Raw genomic sequence first — 19,781 nt, forward strand, 5'->3', positions numbered from 1 at the left:
CCAGTTATGAAGGTTATAAAGCCATGTTATCCATAAAACTGTACGAGGCCTAGTCTCAAAATGACGCTTATAAGATGAGAATTGATAGTAGATATCCTCATAATTTCTTTGCCTCAAAATACTTCTCCTCCTTGCTTTGTATTGTAAACTGGTTCGAGGTTAATTGGCTCTTCGCGATTGAAGTTGTCACAGTTGCTTGCTGCGTACCATCTCTACTTCAAGAAGAGAAGCAAAAAAGGGGATCCTAGAGAAAAATCCGCTGTAGATAATTTGACTGCAAGAGGCCATGGTTCCTGTGCTGAGGCCTTTATTTTCTTCCACATTTTTGAACTCCTAGTCGGTCTTCCCATGTAAAGGCTTCTCCAGGAATAGACACGACGGGGTAAGAGGGGATATATTTGTTCTGTTTCCACCAAATTAAGCAATTTAACCCGATTGTTAGAATACATTACCAGTAAGGTGATAAATTTTGGTTTGGTATAAACACGAGTGCAGATAATGTGGTAAGAGCCTATAATCTCCTGCCTCCTTATTAGTAGGACGCCAGCTCCAGATTGTATCCAGAAGTGAACAAGTTAAATTGCGCTTTCTGAACACCAACATAAGATTGACAAAAATTTTCATGAAGTAGAGCAACTACCTTTGACTCAAGAGTGCACATGAAGGTAAAGCCAGTACCCAAGAAGAAGGATAGGATTTACAAGGAAGTCTTTCTAGATAGCATACATTTTCTTGTATTCATTGTTTAGAACATCTGAATCAGAGATGACTGAGGCTGACCAGGACAAGGACCTGCTGGCCAGAGAGTTCTTTCGGATGTTCCTCTTGTTTGAGGATTCTATCCGATGCATTATGACCCAATAACACAGTGTACCTAGTGTTGCAACTAATATGATTGTTCCTATTATAGTGACTACAACAGCCAGCCACTTCTCATTCTTGCCTACCACAACAAACGATAGAGCCAAAAAAGCCACTGAAATAAGCACACATGCCAACCACATAAGCTTGTTTATGATAGCCATCATCTGCTTCTTTGCTTTGCTTTCGATCACCACGATTGATGTCTGAACAATCACAACTGCAAGAGAGATGAATAAGGCGATAGAGTCGAGGACAAAGAATATAAGAAATAAGGGGCTTGGTGCTATATTTGCTTCTCCAAGGGAATGGCCTGGTGGGATGTCTTCTGCATACTCTATGTATTGTCCCGGGACAGAAAAAATCGCTGCATAGGCGACTGTGGCAATGAGTACAGCTACAACTGTGGTGGAATTAATAGCATTGTTAAGGCCTTCAGCATGCATTTTATCTATGCGTTTGGCAATGCCATGTATACGTTTTCTTGTCCGTCGTGTATGTTCCATTTGATAGTGCACTTCATGTTTTATGTCACTAACAGTTTGCTTCAACTCTCTTGCTGGATTTGTTGCCTGAGGTTTGATGGCTCGGATACTTTGTACACCTGATTCTTGTAGGATGACTGCAATATTGACCTGTCCCATTTTCTCTGCAGTGTCAATGGCTGTTTCGTTGGACCTATTTACAGCTTTAGTGTCCGTCTCTTTCTGCCCAAGCAGCAACTTAACAATCTGCATAATTCAAAGCAAATATGAGGTGACTTCACAGCAATGACCTAACTACATTGACAACTTTTTATGAACATTTTTCAAGAACCTATGCTCATTTACACATGATGTTGTGCATGAGGTGAGAAGAGTATCAATTTTGTCCATTACCCCTAAATGACCAAGTTTTTCTACAAAAGCATCCCAAATTCGCATCCCATTGACACATTCTGTTTCATCTTTTATTTGTTTGTCATAATCATTATTTCACCAAATAAATCCTGCATCCACTAGCCAGTCATTGATTTTCTAGTATCCTCTTTGAAAAGAGGAAAAAGTGCACAAAAAGTCAAGGGATTTAACTAATATACAATGACAATGTAAAGTATTTTTACCTATTACTATTAGGTAGGTTACCTGCCTTATTGTTCAGCTTACTGATCTCACTTTTTATGGACGATTATCTGTAGTTATCTTTTACCAACCTAATAGTGTAAAAAATCCTTCTACACTATCAATATATAAAAGTTAGACTCGAAGTCAATAAACTAACTCCAAAGACTCTAAACAACAACAAAATCTATAGGCAAGAAAACAGCATACCTGAGCCCTTCCTTTCCGGGCTGCAATATGCAATGCTGTATTGCCCTTTGTGTCGACCATATTTATCGACTTAGCATCTGCTCTAATCAGCTCCTCTACAACCTCAAGATTTTGTCCTTTGACAGCCATGTGAAGAGCAGTCTGCCCCTTCTTATCCATCCGGCTCGCAATTCCCCGCTCCTTATTCAAAAGGGCCTTCACAACCTGCACATGTCCATTTCTGGCAGCAGAATGAAGTGCTGTTTTCCCATTACTTTTAGCAATAGTGGCCAAACTTTTCTCTGCTTCTAATAGATAATTCACCACCTCAATATGCCCTTGGTTTGCTGCACTATGCAAAGCTGTTGTATTTGCATTATCGACAGTCATTGACAGCTCAGGATGTGCTCCCATTAGTACCTTCACCACATCTGCAACACATTAGGAAAAAAAAATCTATAAAACTAGAATCAGAAAATAGAGAAGCAAAATGGAGCTGTTTATACTGCCATCAACATACCCAAATCCCCTTGTTTAGCAGCAATGTGCAGCGCATCAAATCCGTTCCTTGCTTTGATTCCAGCAGAAACAAGATCATAGTACTTGATCATCTCCTTAACTAACTCATAATAACCATATTCTGCTGAAACATACAAAGGGGTCTCTCCAGCTGAATTTTGCTTTATCAACAGCTCTTCCAATTCTTCCTTTCCCGTTTTATCGATAATCTCTCTTATTTCAACAAGATTTCCTGCTCTAGCCAATGAATGCAAGACAGTGTCCTCACGTTTCCCCGTTAACTGTTTCTTCATCGTTTTCGAGGGCATAGATGCCTCCATATTCCTCTATACAATTTCTCCAAAAATCCACCCTTTGGCCTAAAAATGCTAATCGTTAACCAAAATCATTTTCTTCTTTCCCTCAAACACCCAGATCAGCAATAGCATTCTCAACACTAAGAGAGATTCAGAAACCAAAAGATGAAATTTTTATCAACCTGAAGCACCTTATGACAATCATATACTGTTGGATTCTTCAAAAGGCATAATCTTGAATTTCATTCCCACCTTCTATTTCAGGTTTTTGCAGAAATCAGTGCCCTGCTAACAACAACAACAAATTCTTGATTATGTTTTTCCATAAGAAGAACATCATTCATTAAAATTATCACTCTTTACCCTTTAGCTAATCATCATTCTACAGTAGCCACAATTAGAGGAAACTGAACATCTGCTCTCTATTTGTTTTATACTCCTATATAGCTAATTATTCCTATTGTCTTGTCCAGTTGTCCTTCTTCTTTAATGCATTACACCTAAAAAGAATGTCATTTACATAAAGCAAAAGACAATAACATGTACCTGGATATGAAGAAACTTCCACAGTATAAAGAGGTGTATATGATGAAAATAACCTGTTTATTGGTTATCAGAGATGGAAGAAAAGCTCTAGAGTTTTTCGGTTGATATTATTTGAACAAGTTGAGAAAAAAGGCACAAATAGTAGAACATTAAAGTCACATGTATGCAAATGCAACACACAAACTTGTATGTTAATATAATATGGGAGACACAACTCTGAAGAACCAAAAGGATGCCACTTTTGTAAAGTTAGTGATGATGAAGATGAATGGTGATGGATTGAAACTTTATATATTGAGAATCAAAACTTAAAATTGTGCTTAATTACGTGGATAATCCCTTTAGTTATAATTTTCTATAGTACATAATTTTTTCCTTTATTTTACAATTTCATCAACTGGACTTGTTCTTTTAATATGAATCGACCAACTTAAACTCTAAATAATAATTGTGCAAGATCGAATAACTATGAAAATGATCAAAGTTTAATCTATTTTAAACAAAAATTAGTTATTTTAAACTCAAATTAGTTATTTTACGCAGCAACTAGATTGGTTACTAAAACCTTAGAATGTAGATTTTGTCATATACTGTTATTGAAAGAAAACTAGGTAGAGTTTCCGTATATGGTGGTTATTTTGTAAGTAACTTAAGATAAAACAGTAAAGAACAAAAAACCTAATGGCGCTGGTGATTGGGGGTAGAACCAAAGCCACAACCGTCATTATTATTATTATTATTATTTTTTCCCAGAGAAATGACCCTTTTACACATTTTTATTTTTACTTTTAGTTTTCACGATTAACAACAAAGTAGAGAAAGTTATGAGTACTGTAAATCGAAACTGTACATTTGGAACAAAATGAACGTAAAACAATCTTTTATGGCAATGCAAGACGACTACGTGCTTGATTAATTTTATCTTCTCTCGAATAATTCATTTATCAATTGTGAATGATATTCACTAATAATACAAATTTCATCATCCTAAATTCCTAATCATGTCCAAAAGTAGCCAACTCGGATGTTACTTATTCAGTTTTTCCCAAAAAATAAAATAAAAAATAATTAATTTCTTTGTTTAATGGACTTCATGCAGACAAACATCCTAAAGCAGAGAGCATATCCATCTCAAATCTCATTAATTTGTTTATATTATGGAACTTGGATAGCGAGGCGCCTTTGAGGATTTTCTCAACATTAATTTAGCAGGTAATATTTTTTTAATAGTTTATTGTGATAATTGTCTCTCAAATCAATAATCGAAGTATTATTTATATAAAAATAGATATGTCAATTATCACTTATAATTGCTAATAATCTAATAAATTTAAAAATTCCGAATAAACCTTACCTAGTACTAAACTTGATATTAAATTGAAGAGTTGAAGAAGTAGATTTTAATAAAGTAAAGTCTTAGCTAAGAGTGATTGCTTTCATTTATTAGTGATTGTGATAAACTCAGCAGTTAATCAAAATAAAAATAAAATAACAAGGAATTAAAGAAATAAAAAAACTTCTAATATCGGATGATGAATGTTCAAATCAACTCATAATTTTGGGGACATCAAAAGCAAGAAAATGTTTGTTTTCCTTAGTGATGAAGACTTGGATTGGGCAAAGTGGGATGAAAAAATGGGAATACCCCACAGAATCAAACTTTAAAGTTAGTCTTTTGTTTAAAGGGGTATTTAGAAAGGGCTAAGGGGGGGCATGTGGGCATTCTGTAATCCACCCCTTTTCATTTTTTAATTAGAGAAAAGTGGGCAAGAATTCATCTCATCACCTAATATATTATTCATTTGAATATATATAGATTCGTATATCTATGATTTGAGATTTATTAGCATAAAGACAATTCTCTGAAATCTCCTTTAGATCATCTAGAAACCCACGTAGGGGAACATGCATTAGCAAGAGCTTACGCATAATTTGCATATATAAGTGATGTTCGTCTTTATTATCTTATTTATCTCGTGTTGTGTTATTTTCAAAGGATTTCAATGTAATATGTATATATACACAAAGAAACTGTTTTTTTCTTTTTTTGGCGAAACGGTATCAGATACTAAAGAGTGTCTCTAGTGAGTGATCAAAGGAAGAACATCACACGAAGAGAAGAGTGGAAGATAAGAAGGAAATAAGTAACATGATTAGCACAACAATTAGAATAAATCACCCGACAATTACTGAAAACCTTCGAATATAACAATTAAATAAAATGAATAGATTATAAGCTCCCGATTTCTCCTAATTCTAACAAGCATATATAGTACAAAAAGGAAGAAAAATAGGCATAATTCTATTTCTTTCTGAAACGGCTGAAACTAACAAGTAACAACCATGACCCATAATAAATCCATATACATGAAGATCAGTTATAGGATCTGAACCATTTTTATTATAAACAATAACAAGAGTGGTGAGTAGCTAGCTGATTCAGATTCTCATTGACCTTACACTGATAAATTACGAGTTCAAGTTTTGTGAACTAATGATGTTTCAAATTGACATATAACAAAAGTAACTAATTTTAGCAAATCTAATATGACAACCAGACAAATAAAGTATAATCTGTTATTATCGATTAAGTTCTACCGATATTGTCTATGAATATAACTTAAATTCATAATTTTATTCATTAAAATTTGGATTTTAATATTTATGATTTGAGATTAATTTGCGTAAAAGACACTTCTCTGAGATCTCCTTTAGGTCATGTAGAAACTTACGCAGGGGAACATGTATCAGAAGAATATCTGAAGCAAAGAGTGGAAGATAAGAAGGACGAACATCACTGTTCCAATTAACATGATTAGCACAGCAATTAGAATAAATCACCCGACAATTACTGAAAACCTTCTGATATAACAATTAAATAAAATCAATAGATTATAAGCGTCTGATTCCTCTTAATCCTAACAAGCAGATATAGTACAAGAAGGGAAGAAAAAAATTTGTAGTTTTATTTCGTTCTTAAACGGTGGAAACTAACGGCCATGAGCCATAATTTTAGAATAATTTTAGAATCTGAATGATTTACATGTTTACACAATAACATGTGAGTAGCTGCTGATTAAGATATATGCTCATTGACCTTGCACTTTCTAATCATGTATGTTCTTTAGACGCTCTTTGGCATCGTATTCTTTTTTCAGTTTTGTTTTTGTTTTTGGTTTTGTTTTTGTAACAGTGGCGTTCAAGTCAGTTTTTGTGCATTATTTCAGCAAACATGATGTTGTTTCACTCTTAAGATGCAAAAATGGATTACGACTTTCCTATTAAGCGAAAGCTAATTGATAAGAGAATTAAAAAGCTCTTTCAGGAGTATGGAATGTGTTAGCAACAACAATTTATACTAGGGATTTTTTCGTTCCTATACACTATTTGAAACCTTATTACCAAAAATGTCCAAGTTTAGGTATTTACCCGACCTAAACGCGTTTTAGCTACAAAAAATATACATTTGTTTAAACTAGACTCCTTTATGCGATAGTCTTCCTTATTTAAACGCGAAATTTTGGGATCGCTTATATTTCAATTAGAGATTTTACTGACGCAATCATCGCACCATAATCAAGGCAACATATTTGTAGAATCCTTCTATTACGCAGATTTTTTCTCATTATCATCGCACCATAATCAAGGCAACATATATGTAGTATCCTTCTATTCTCTGGTTTTCCATAAACAAAGGTTTTGAAGAAAACAATTGCAAACAATTAGCTACAATTGAATCGAATTTCGCGACATAATGTCAAAATTAGCGATTATACTTAAGCTCAATGGTCGGTGGGATAACGTTGGGAGATACAAAGATTTTGATGTTAATGGAATTGTAGTCAATGAAGAATCAAATTATAGTCAATTGAATTCCGCAATTGCAGAGCATCTAATGATCGATACCTCCGCAAAAACCGTCGAAATCAAATACACTGTCAACGAACGTTGTCCTCCAATGAAAATTCGGAAGGATATGGGAGTTCGAGTATATATGGAGACGAAAAAGGAAAACAAAAACTTAGGAATGTATCTGCTGTATATAACAGTGCATGATTTCGATTTGGAATGCAGTATGTCAAATGCGAGCACAATTGCAGGTTTGCTCTGTTTTTTCAGTGCTGATGTTTTTCAATTTCAAGTGTTCTACAATTTTCCTACAAATTATCTACAATAATACTATATAACAAATGTAGTTCAACTGTTATGTCTCTACAAGTATTCTGTCAAATACCGAACACATGAATATATAGATGTCTGAATTACTATATTTTTAATTGAGTGCAGGTTCATCTGATTATCGTAATACTAACGTGGTACAATTGCCAAGCAATTGTAACACAATTGGAGAAGTATCAGGAACAGTGAAGTTGATTGATATGCAAAAATTTCCAGCAATTGTTGAATATGAAAGTATCATCATAACAGAACATACGCCAAATGTAATTGAAGTAGGCCAAGTTTACCAAGACAAGCAAATAATTGTCAGTACAATAAAGCACTATTCTGTCATGAATAAGTTTCAATTTAGGGTGAAAAGGTCTAGTGCAAGAAGGTAGGAATATTTTAATTGTCAAATTCATATTGTGTATAAGTTGTAGTTGTTTTGTATATAAATTATTTAAGACAAGTTGTTGTGCATAAATAGCCTCGTATTCTGTAGATACAATTTGCATAACATTTTTTGAATTGTTTTTATTCTGTAGATACTGCCTCATATGTGTTGGGGACAATTGTACGTGGCACTTCAAGTCCACCAGCATAAATGAATAAACATTGTTCAAGGTTCGAAAATTCAACAACTTGCACACATGCTCTTTGATGGACAACACATATATACAATGCAAACCTACTGCCATGGTAGTTGGTAGCATGATGATGCCAAAATATGCGGATCCTAAGACAATATACACACCAAAAGACATAGAAACTGACATGTTGTCGGATCATAGTATGAACTTAACATACATACAAGCTTGGAGAGCAAAGGAAAATGCTTTGGAATTTTTGAGAGGTCATTCTGCTGATTCCTACAGTCGCTTGCCGAGTTATTTGTATATTCTGGAGAAGACTTATCAGAGGTTGATAGTGAAATTGCAGAAGACTGAAGATGACAGTTTCTTGTATACATTTGTTTCACTTAGTACGTGTATCAAGGGTTGGGAGCATTGCAGGCCGGTTGTAGTAGTTGATGGCACCTTCTTGAAGTCAGCATATAGGGGAGTCATGCAAACAGCTAGCACAATGGATGCAACATGTAATGTAGATTAATTATAAAAATATTGTTATAAAGTTATTTTTGAGACTGTAATTTTTTCTATTTTCAAGTTTCATTACAGAAATTGATTTTCTTTTTGCTACCTATGTGATAGGTAGCATATTATCACTAGCATAGCCGTTGTTGATTCAGAAAATGACGTATCATGGAGGTTGTTTTTTGAGCAATTCAAACATGCATATGGTGAAAAATCAAATATGTGTGTTGTTTCGGATCGGAATGAGAGTATCTTGAAGGCAACTGTCACGACCCAAATACCTAACCAGTCGTGATGGTACCGATCGTAGAATTAGGCAAGCCGACACTCTCAATATGCTTTCAATATATAACAGAACTGAGCTAGCAATTAAACTAACTGAAGGTTTACATAATAATGGGGTAAAAACCCAAAACACAAGTGCGAAATGATAGCCCGACATCGGGGTGTCACTAAGTCATGAGCATCTAACAACCAATCTAGAAACAGAGTCTACTACAGTCTGTGCCAAATGCCAATGCAAGAGAGAAAAGATAATTTGAAAGGAGAAACAAGGACTGCGGACACCGGCAACTACCTCGTAAGTCTCCAATAATCAGCTCGCACACGAACTCAGCGACCGCCAGGCCCGTACACACCTGGATCTGCACATGAAGTCAGGGTGTAGCATGAGTACAACCAATTCAGAAAGTAACAGAACTAAATAAGGAACTGAGAAGCAGTGACGAGCTATAAAAATACAGATCATTTCAAAAGTTTTCAGTAAAGAGTGAACATGCTTTCAAATCCGGTGGTATAAGTCAAATCAGTTCGAGCTCAAGTAAAACAGATATGAATCTTCTAGAATTTTCACAACAACAAAAGATAACAACTAAGTGCAACAATAAATAAAAGCAAGTACAACCTCTCAAGGCAGCAGTCACTCAACTCATCTCAACAGCTTATACTCTCGGCTCTCAGCCCTCAATACACGCTCTTAATAGGTACCTGCGCTCACTGGGGGTGTACAAACTTCGGAGGGGCTCCTTCAGCCCAAGCGCTATATTGCTGCGGCGTGCATCCCAATCCAATATTGTTGCGGCGTGCAACCCGATCTAATATTGTTGCGGTGTGAAACCCAATCCAATTATATATATATAACCCGAAGGCTTGTTACGGAAGGGAGGGGCTCCTTCAGCCCAAGCGCTATATTGCTGGGGCGTGCAACCCAATCCAATATTATTGCGGCGTGTAACCCGATCCAATATTATTGCGGCGTGCAACCCGATCCAATAATATATATATATAGCCCGAAGGCTTGTTGCAACATGCAACCCGATCCAATAATATATATATATAGCCCGAAGGCTTGTTGCGGCATGCAACCCGATCCATATACCTCACAACTCGCAGCTCGGCACTCAGGCCCTATCTCAGTCACTAACCTCTTCAGCCCCTCTGTCTACCAGAATATCATAATAATTAGCCCAAACAGAGAATAAAATAAGTATAAACAAGAAATGAGAGAGAACAGAGATATAACACACAAGTAAGACTGTGACTGAGTACAAGTCAACAATTAGCAGTCAATTCAACAAGTATACGACCGCTGCGGGTCCCAACAGTGATATCATAAGGCCTAAGCATTGTTTCTAATATGAAAGGCAGTCAATTGCTCAAAGGCAAGGAAAAATAAGTAATAACAATGGCTATTCGACTTTACAGTCTCACAGGACGGACCAAGTCACAATCCCTCACGGTGCACGCTCACACGCCCGTCACCTAGCATATGTGTTACCTCCAAATATTCACATCATACCAATTCTCGGGGTCTCATACCCTTAAAACCAGATTTAAGACTGTTACTTACCTCAACCGCGCAAAAATCCTACTCCGAAATTCCTTTGCCTCTCGAATAGGCCTCCAAATGCCCATAATCTAGCCACAAACAGTACGAGATAATCAATATTGGCGAAAAGGATCAATTCCACAAGAAAACTACTAAAATATAGTTCAAAATCCGAAATCGGCTCAACCAGCCCCCCGGGGCCCATGTCTCGAAAACCGACGAAAGTCACAAAACCTGAAAGCCCATTTACCCATGAGTCTAACCATACCAAATTTATCAAAATTCGACCTGAATTGCCCCTCCAAAACACCAAAATTCACTCTCCAATTCCCAAGCCCTAATCTCCCATATCTCACCTCAAACACTCACCAACTAGGTGTAAAAATCAGTGGGGTGTGATGACCCAAAAGGTCATCTTATATTTTAGAACTCGAATCTGTGCTCTTAAGTCTTAAAAATTTCATTTTTATCCTCGATTTGCGTGCGCAGTCCGGGCAGGTTTCCGGAAAGCGTTTATGTTGAAAACTAATAAAAATAAGAATTTTTACCTTAAAAGTTAATTTTAGTTCACTTCGGTCAACATTTTTGGTAAACGGGCCCGGATCCGTGCTATGATAGTCCTGGTAAGTCCGTATCGAATTATTGGACCTGAGCGTATGCCCGGAATCGAATTCGGAAGTCCCTAGCTTGAGTTATGAATTTTTGATGAAAATTAAAAGTTTGGAAATTATTTGTTTTTAAGAATTGATTGATATTTGGCATTGTTAGTATTGGGTCCGTAATTTGGTTCCAGAGCCCGGTACAGGTTCATTATGATATTTAAGACATGTCTGTGAAATTTGGTGAGAAACGGAGTTGATTTGACGTGATTCGAACGTCCAGTTGAGAAGATAGAAATTTTAAAGTGTTCTTGAGAATTTCATTTGATTTGGTGCTAAATTTAGAGTTTTAGGTGTTATTTTGGCGATTTGATCGCGCGAGCAGGTCTGTATGATGTTTTTAGACTTACATGCATGTTTGGTTTGGAGACCCGAGGGCTCGAGTGCCATTTGCGCGATGCGCGAGTTGAGTTCAAACCTTAACAAGGGTGCTGGTGCACCAAATCTGGTGTGCCCGCACCTACGAGCCTTTGGTCGCAGGTGCGCGCTCGCATGTGCGAGCGAAAGCCACGTAGATACGACCCAGGTCTGGACTTCATTTTTCTGCAGATGCAGACTTTTCTCCGCAGGAGCGGGACCGCAGAAGCGGAACCCTGTCCGCAGGTGCGGCCCCAGTTGGCCCAGTCCCTTTCCGCAGAAGCGCACATCCCGTCCGAACATGCAGATGCGTAGGTGCGACCAAAACACCGCAGGTGCGAAGGTCGCTGGGCAGTGAGCATTTAATTCAGACTCCAGCCATTTTTCTTCTCGTTTTCAAAAGGATAGGAGGCTTAGGACGATTTTTCAAAGACATTTTCTTCCCTAAATCATAGGTAAGTGTTCCTTAACTCGTTTCTTTCAATCTTTTACTTCATTTTACTAGAATTCAATCTAAAAAGCTAGGATTTCATGGTAGAATAAGGGGTTAGGGTAGAAACTAGGGATTTCAGAAATTTGGCGATTTAGACCTTAATTCGGGGTCGGATTCCAAAACTTATTACATATTCGGACTCGAGGGTGAGTGGGTAAGAGAATTTTGGTCCGAACCTCGGGTTTTGATCAAGCGGCCCCGAGGTCGATTTTTTTTGACTTTTTGGAGGAAAATTTTGGAAATTTAATTTATGAAATATAATCAATTCCTTTAACAATATTTGATATTAATGAGTCATTTTTGAATAGATACGAGTAGTTTAGAGGCGAATTCCAAAGGAAAAGCTGTGATTGAGAATTAAGTGGCCTTCGGAGTGAGGTAAGTATTGTGTCTAACTTTGGCTTGAGGGAATAGGTATTGCGTGAGTATTTGCTACATGTTTTGGTGTTGAATACGACGTATAGTTGAGGTGACGAGCATCTATACGTTGTGGTCGAGTCATAGCATGCGAGTGAAATTACATTCTTGCAAATTTGTAGTCTTAAATCTTGTTATCCATGCTTATTGTTGTTGTTGAAATATTGGGAAAATTGTATCCAGTTCCACCAAGGTCGATAAAATTGTGAATATTTATTCAAGGTTGAGATGTTAAATTGTGAAAGTAATCATTTATGAAATATTGATTTCTTGTGAAACTCCTCTCTATCCGTTGTTATTGATTCTGTGAATTGCGAGGAAGAGTGTAAAGCACGAAGGGTGATGCCGTGCATAATTTACTTATATTGTGAGGAAGAGTGTAAAGAACGAAGGGTGATGCCGTGTATAATTTAATTATATTGTGAGGAAGAGTGTAAAGCACGAAGGGTGATGCCGTGCATAATTTAATTATATTGCGAGGAAGAGTGTAAAGCACGAAGGGTGATGCCATGCATAATTTATTTATATTGTGAGGAAGAGAGTAAAAGCACGAAGGGTGATGCTGTGCAGTCTTATTTGTTATTTGGTGAGGTTGAGAGTAAAAGCACGAAGGGTGATGCCGTGCAATTTTCCTTGCTGTCTTAATTGCTCAATTCGTTTAAGGATTTCCGGTTTAATTATGTCCTTTTCATTATTCTCACTCTCTATGTTGTATTCCCCCACTGTATATTCCCCTCCCATTATTTCTGCATTATTGCTTTACCTATTGTTGTTGCCTCTAGCATGATTATACTGTTCAGGTTATATGTGGGTGTCTTGTCCTAGCCTCGTCACAACTTCGCCGAGGTTAGGTTCGACACTTACCAGTACATGGAGTTGGTTATACTGATGCTGCACTCTGAACTTTCTGTGCAGATTTTGATTCCAGCTCAGGTTGATCGAGATTTGCTACTGGTCCGCTGTCCGGAGACTCAAGGTAGATCTGTCGGCGTTCACATACCTTGAAGTCCCCATCTATCCTTTATGTCTTACTGTTTTCTTTCATTCAGACAGTTGTATTTCTTTCAGACTATTACTTGTTGTAAATTCTAGAATGCTCGTGAATTGTGACTCCAGATCCGGGTGGTAGTAGTTAATACAGATTTATGATATTCCGCACTTGTTATATTTCATTGTAGTTAATTAATGTTAATTACTAAATGGAAATAAGGAATTTGTAAATGATTCTCTAACGTTGGCTTGCCTAGCAAGTGAAATGTTTGGCGCCATCACAGTACCGTCGGTAGGAAATTTCGGGTCATGACAGTTGGTATCAGAGCACTAGGTTGCTTAGGTCTCACGATTCACGAGCAGGCTTAGTAGAGTTTGGAGGATCGGTACGGAGATGTCTGTGCTTATCTTCCAGAGTCTATGAAGTTTAGGAACAAGTTTCACTTCTTTTCTTCTCTGTTGTGCGATTTTGCTTTCTCAATGCTGATTGAACTCTTCTACTCTTATTTTCTCACAGATGGCGAGAACACGTACCGCTTCCTCAGCTGAGCAGCAGCCAGAGCCTCCAGTGACAGCTCTTATGCGGGGCAGAGGTCGAGGCCATGGCCGAGGCAGGGGCAGGGGCAGGGCTCAACCTAGGGTCCGAGCAGCAGCCCCAACAGTGGAGCCTCAGATAGAGCTTGACGAGGAGGTTCTAGCCCAGACTGTTCTTACCGGACTAGCTCAGGTTCTGGAAGGGTTCATTACTACCCCAGTACTTCAGGACGCTTTGGTCCGTTTGGTGGGCCTTATGGAGAGTGTGGCCTAGAATGGCGCATTTCCCATGGCACCAATAGTCTCTTAGGATGGAGGAGGAGCCCAGACTCCTACCACTCCCGCTCCGGAGCAGATAGCTCCCCAGTATCAGGCTCCAGCAACTCAGCCACTCGGATTAGTTCAGCCGGTTATTGCGGCACAGGTCGGAGATGGGCCAGCTATGTCTTCTGAGGCTTTATGGAGATTAGACAGGTTTATCAAGATCTTTCCTGTTCACTTCAGCGGTGCTCCTTCAGAGGATCCCCAGGAGTATCTTGACAGCTGTCACAAGGTTTTACGAAATATGGGTATAGTGGAGACCAATGGGGTCAATTTTGCTGCATTTCAGATGACGGGTTCCGCCAAGAAATGGTGGAGAGATTACTTGTGCTGGGTCTCCTGCTCTTACTTGGGACCAGTTCTCTCAGCTCTTCATAGAGAAGTTTCTGCCTATCACATTGAGAGAGGAGCGTCGCCGTCAGTTTGAGCGTCTCCAGCAGGGTAGTATGACTGTTACTCAGTATAAGACCCGTTTTGTGGATTTGGCCCGTCATGCTATTCTTCTGCTTCCCACCGAGAGAGAGAGAGAGAGAGAGAGAGAGAGAGAGAGAGAGAGAGAGAGAGAGAGAGAGAGAGAGAGAGAGAGAGAGAGAGAGAGAGAGAGAGAGAGAGAGAGAGAATCAGATTGCAGATGGCTAAGGAGACGGGGAGTGAGATTTATTTTCAGGCGGCTGCTAATGTCGCCAGACGAGTCGAACTGGTTCTTACTCAAGGAGGTCAGGGGTCTGACAAGAGACCTCGTCATTCCGGTGAGTTCAGCGATGCCTCATCTAGAGGCATGGGTACTTTTGGTAGAGGCCATCCTCCCAGGCCGTTTCATTCAGCGCTCCAGGCATCCCACGGTGCCTCAGGTGGTCGTGGACCTCAGATGCATTATTCCGACCAGCTAGCCTACAGTGCACCACCAGCTCCTATTAGTGCACCTCCACTCCAGAGTTATCAGGGTGGTTATTCAGGTCGACAAGGTCAGTTTCAGGGTCAGCAGTCACAGCAGCCGAAGTTATGTTATACTTGTGGTGATCCGAGGCATATTGCTAGATTTTGCCCTCAGGCAACGGGCAGCTCACAACATCAGAGTTCTCGTGCCATGGTTCTGGTACCAGTTGCTGCACCACCTGCTCAGCCAGCCAGAGGCAGGGGTCAGGAAGCCAGAGGTAGAGGCTAGACTGTTAAAGGTGGAGGTCAGGCCGTTAGAGGTGGAGACTAGCCAGTTAGAGTCCGTCCCAGGGACATAGTTCAGGGTGGTGGGGCCCAGCCCCGGTGTTATGCTTTCCCAGGCAGGCCTGAGGCTGAGTCCTCCGACGCTGTTATCACAGGTACTGTTTCAATTTGCAGTAGAGATGCTTCAGTTCTATTTGATCCGGAATCTATTTACTCATATGTGTCATCCTATTTTGCTTCCTATTTGGTTATGCCCCATGATTCTTTGAGTGCTCATGTGTATGTGTCCACACTAGTGGGAGATGCTGTTGTTGTAGATCGTGTTTATCATTCATGTGTGGTCACCATTGGGATTCTTGAGACTCGTGTAGATCTCCTACTTCTCGACATGGTTGATTTTGATGTCATACTGGGTATGGATTGGCTGTCACCTTATCATGCTATATTAGATTGTCACGCAAAGACAGTGACCTTAGCCTTGCAGGGGTTGCCTCGATTAGAGTGGAGAGGAAATCTTGGCCATTCTTCCAGCATGATTATCTCTTATGTGAAGGCTCGGCATATGGTCGAGAAGGGGTGTCTAGCTTATTTGGCTTATGTCCGCGATTCTAGTGCGGAGGTTCCTTCCATAGATTCGGTGCCTGTTGTTCGTGAGTTTCCAGAGGTGTTTCCTGCAGACCTGCCAGGGGTGCCACCCGACAGGGATATTGATTTCTGCATTGATTTGGCTCCAGGCACTCAGCCTATTTCCATTCTTCCATATCGCATGGCCCCGCCAGAGTTGAAAGAATTGAAAGAGCAGTTGCAAGATTTGCTTGATAAGGGCTTCATTAGACCTAGTGTCTTGCCCTGGGGTACACCTGTGTTCTTTGTGAAGAAGAAAGATGGATAAATGAGGATGTGTATAGATTATCGGCAGTTGAACAAAGACACCATCAAGAACAAATATCCATTGCCGAGGATTGATTATTTATTTGATCAGCTTCAGGGTGCCAAGGTGTTTTCAAAGATTGATTTGAGATCTGGCTACCATCAGTTGAGGATTAGGGCATCAGATGTTCCTAAGACAGCTTTTCAGACACAGTATGGTCATTATGAGTTTCTAGTGATGTCATTTGGGCTGACAAATGCCCCAGCAACATTCATGGATTTGATGAACCGGGTGTTTAAACCCTACTTGGATTCTTTTATGGTTGTGTTTATTGATGATATCTTGATCTACTCCTACAGTCAAGAGGAGCATGAGCAGCACCTTCAGATCATTCTTCAGACTCTGAAAAGCAGCTAATTATATGCTAAGTTCTCAAAATGCGAGTTTTGGTTTAGTTCAGTTGCTTTCTTGGGTCACGTTGTATCAGCAGAGGGTGTTCAGGTGGATCCTAAGATGATTGAGGAAGTTCAGAACTGGACTAGACCCACATCAGCTATAGAGATCCATAGTTTCCTGGGTTTGGCGGGCTATTACCGTCGATTTGTGGAGGGGTTTTCATCCATAGCAGCCCCGTTGACCAGATTGACCTAGAAGGGTGCCCCGTTCAGGTGGTCAGACGAGTGTGAAGCGAGCTTTTAGAAGCTCAAGACAGCTTTGACTATGGCACCACTATTGGTGTTACCCACAAGTTCAGGATCTTATACGGTATATTGTGACGCATCCCGTATTGGTCTGGGTGCGGTATTGATGCAGAGTGGCAAGGTTATTGCATATGCTTTGCGGCAGCTGAAGGTTCACGAGAAGAATTACCCTGTTCATGATCTAGAGCTGGTGGCCATTGTTCACGTGCTGAAGATTTGGAGGCACTATCTTTACGGCGTGCCATGTGAGGTATTCACTGATCATAGGAGCTTGCAGTATTTGTTCAAGCAAAAGGAACTCAATTTGAGGCAGATGAGGTGGCTGAAGCTATTGAAAGACTATGATATCACCATATTATATTATCTTGGGAAGGCCAACGTGGTGGCCGACGCTTTGAGTAGGAAGTCAGTCAGTATGGGTAGCCTTGCATCTATTCCAGTTGGGGAGAGATCGCTTGCATTGGATGTTCAGGCCTTGGCCAACCAGTTCGTGAAGTTAGATGTTTCTGAGCCCAGCCGTGTTCTAGCTTGTACAGTTGCTCGGTCTTCTTTGTTTGAGTGCATTAGATATCGGCAGGATGACGATCCTCATTTACTTGTCCTTAGAGACATAGTGCTGCACGGGGGTGCCAAGCAGGTTACTGTTGGAGATGATAGAGTTTTGAGGATGCAGGGTCGTATTTGTGTGCCTAATGTGGATGGACTTCGTGAGTTGATCCTTGAGGAGTCCCACAGTTCCCGGTATTCTATTCATCCGGGCGCCGCCAAGATTTATCAGGACTTGAGGCAACATTATTGGTGGAGGCGAATGAAGAAGGACATAGTTGCTTATGTAGCTCGGTGCCTAAATTACCAGCAGGTAAAGTGCGAGCATCAGAGACCTGGTGGTTTACTTTAGAGGTTAGATATTCCTGAGTGAAAGTGGGAGCGTATCACTATGGACTTTGTTGTTGGACTCCCACGGACTCAGAGGAAGTTCGATGCAGTTTGGGTCATTGTGGACAGGCTGACTAAGTCAGTGCATTTCATTCCCGTGGTAGTTACCTATTCCTCGGAGCGGTTGGCAGAGATTTATATTCGTGAGTTTGTCTGTCTTCACGGTGTGCCCATGTCTATCATTTTTGATCGAGGTACGGAGTTTACCTCGCACTTTTGGAGGGAAGTTCAACGTGAATTGGGTACGCGGGTTGAGTTGAGCACAACATTTCATCCTCAGACGGACAGGCAGTCCGAGCGTACTATTCAGATCTTGGAGCATATGCTCTGCGCCTGTGTTATTGACTCCAGAGGTTCTTGGGATCAGTTTTTGCCGTTAGCGGAGTTTGCCTACAATAACAGCTACCAGTCAAGCATTCAGATGGCTCCCTATGAGGCATTATATGGTAGACGGTGTAGGTCGCCAATTGGGTGGTTTGAGCCGGGGGAGGCTCGGTTATTGGGTACAGATTTAGTACAGGATGCCTTGGATAAGGTCAAGATTATTCAGGATCGACTTCGCACAGCTCAGTCCAGGAAGAAGAGTTATGCCGACCGTAGAGTTCGTGATGTTGCACTCATGGTCGGAGAGAGAGTGTTACTTTGGGTATCACCCATGAAGGGTGTAATGAGGTTCGGAAAGAAGGGCAAGTTGAGCCCTAGGTATATCGGACCTTTTGAGATTCTGGAAAGAGTGGGAGAGGTGGCTTACAGGTTTACGTTGCCACCCAGTTTAGCAGCTATTCATCCAGTATTCCATGTGTCCATGCTTCGAAAGTATCACGGTGATCCTTCCCATGTATTAGATTTCAGCTCTATCCAATTGGACAAGGATTTGACTTACGAGGAGGAGCCGGTGGCAATTCTAGCCCGGTAAGTTCGCCAGTTGAGATCAAAGAGTTACCTTCAGTTCGAGTGTAGTGGAACGGTCAACCTATTGAGGAAGCTACTTGGGAGTCCGAGTCTGATATGCGGAGTAGATATCCCTACCTTTTCACCAGCCCAGGTACTTTTCTATGTCCGTTCGAGGATGAACGGTTATTTTAGAAGTGGAGAATGTGATGACCCAAAAGGTCATCTTATGTTTTAGAACTCGAATCTGCGCTTTTAAGCCTTAAAAATTTCATTTTTTATCCTCCTCGATTTGCGTGCGCAGTCCGGGCAGGTTTTCGGAAAGCTTTTATGTTGAAAACTAATGAAAATAAGATTTTTTTTCTTTAAAAGTTGATTTTAGTTGACTTCGGTCAATATATTTGGTAAACGGGCCCGGATCCGTGCTATGACGGTCCCGATAGGTCCTTATCAAATTATGGGACCTGGGCGTATGCCCGGAATCGAATTCGGAGGTGCCTAGCTTGAGTTATAAATTTTTGATGAAAATTAAAAGTTTGAAAATTATTTATTTTTAAGAATTGATTGATATTTGGCATTGTTAGTATCGGGTCTGTAATTTGGTTTCGGAGCCCGGTACAGGTTCATTATGATATTTAAGACATGTCTGTGAAATTTGGTGAGAAACGGAGTTGATTTGACATATTTAAGAGTTCTAGGTGTTATTTTGGCGATTTGATCGCGCGAGAAGGTCCGTATGATTTTTTTAGACTTGCGTGCATATTTGGTTTGGAGACCCGAGGGCTCGGGTGCCATTCGGGCGATGCGCGAGTTGAGTTCAAACCTCAACAAAGCTGTTGGTGCACCAAATCTGGTG

The 19,781-nt window shown here is 40.0% G+C and overlaps 1 protein-coding gene across 1 annotated transcript; it reads right to left on the reverse strand.

Moving 5' to 3' along the window:
- Window positions 1-693: 693 nt before the first annotated feature.
- LOC107820586 (ankyrin repeat-containing protein At5g02620-like) lies at window positions 694-3,659 on the reverse strand. Its single transcript, XM_016646895.2, has 4 exons — window positions 3,512-3,659; window positions 2,671-3,250; window positions 2,172-2,581; window positions 694-1,592 (listed from the first exon to the last, which is right to left on the reverse strand). Exons 2-4 carry the CDS (start codon window positions 2,987-2,989, stop codon window positions 714-716), a joined length of 1,608 nt encoding a protein of 535 aa, XP_016502381.1. The 5' UTR covers window positions 2,990-3,250; window positions 3,512-3,659; the 3' UTR covers window positions 694-713.
- Between the last annotated feature and the right edge of the window lie 16,122 nt (window positions 3,660-19,781).

The sequence above is a fragment of the Nicotiana tabacum genome, chromosome 22 (genome assembly GCF_000715075.1).
Source record: "Nicotiana tabacum cultivar K326 chromosome 22, ASM71507v2, whole genome shotgun sequence".
Lineage (NCBI taxonomy): Eukaryota > Viridiplantae > Streptophyta > Magnoliopsida > Solanales > Solanaceae > Nicotiana > Nicotiana tabacum.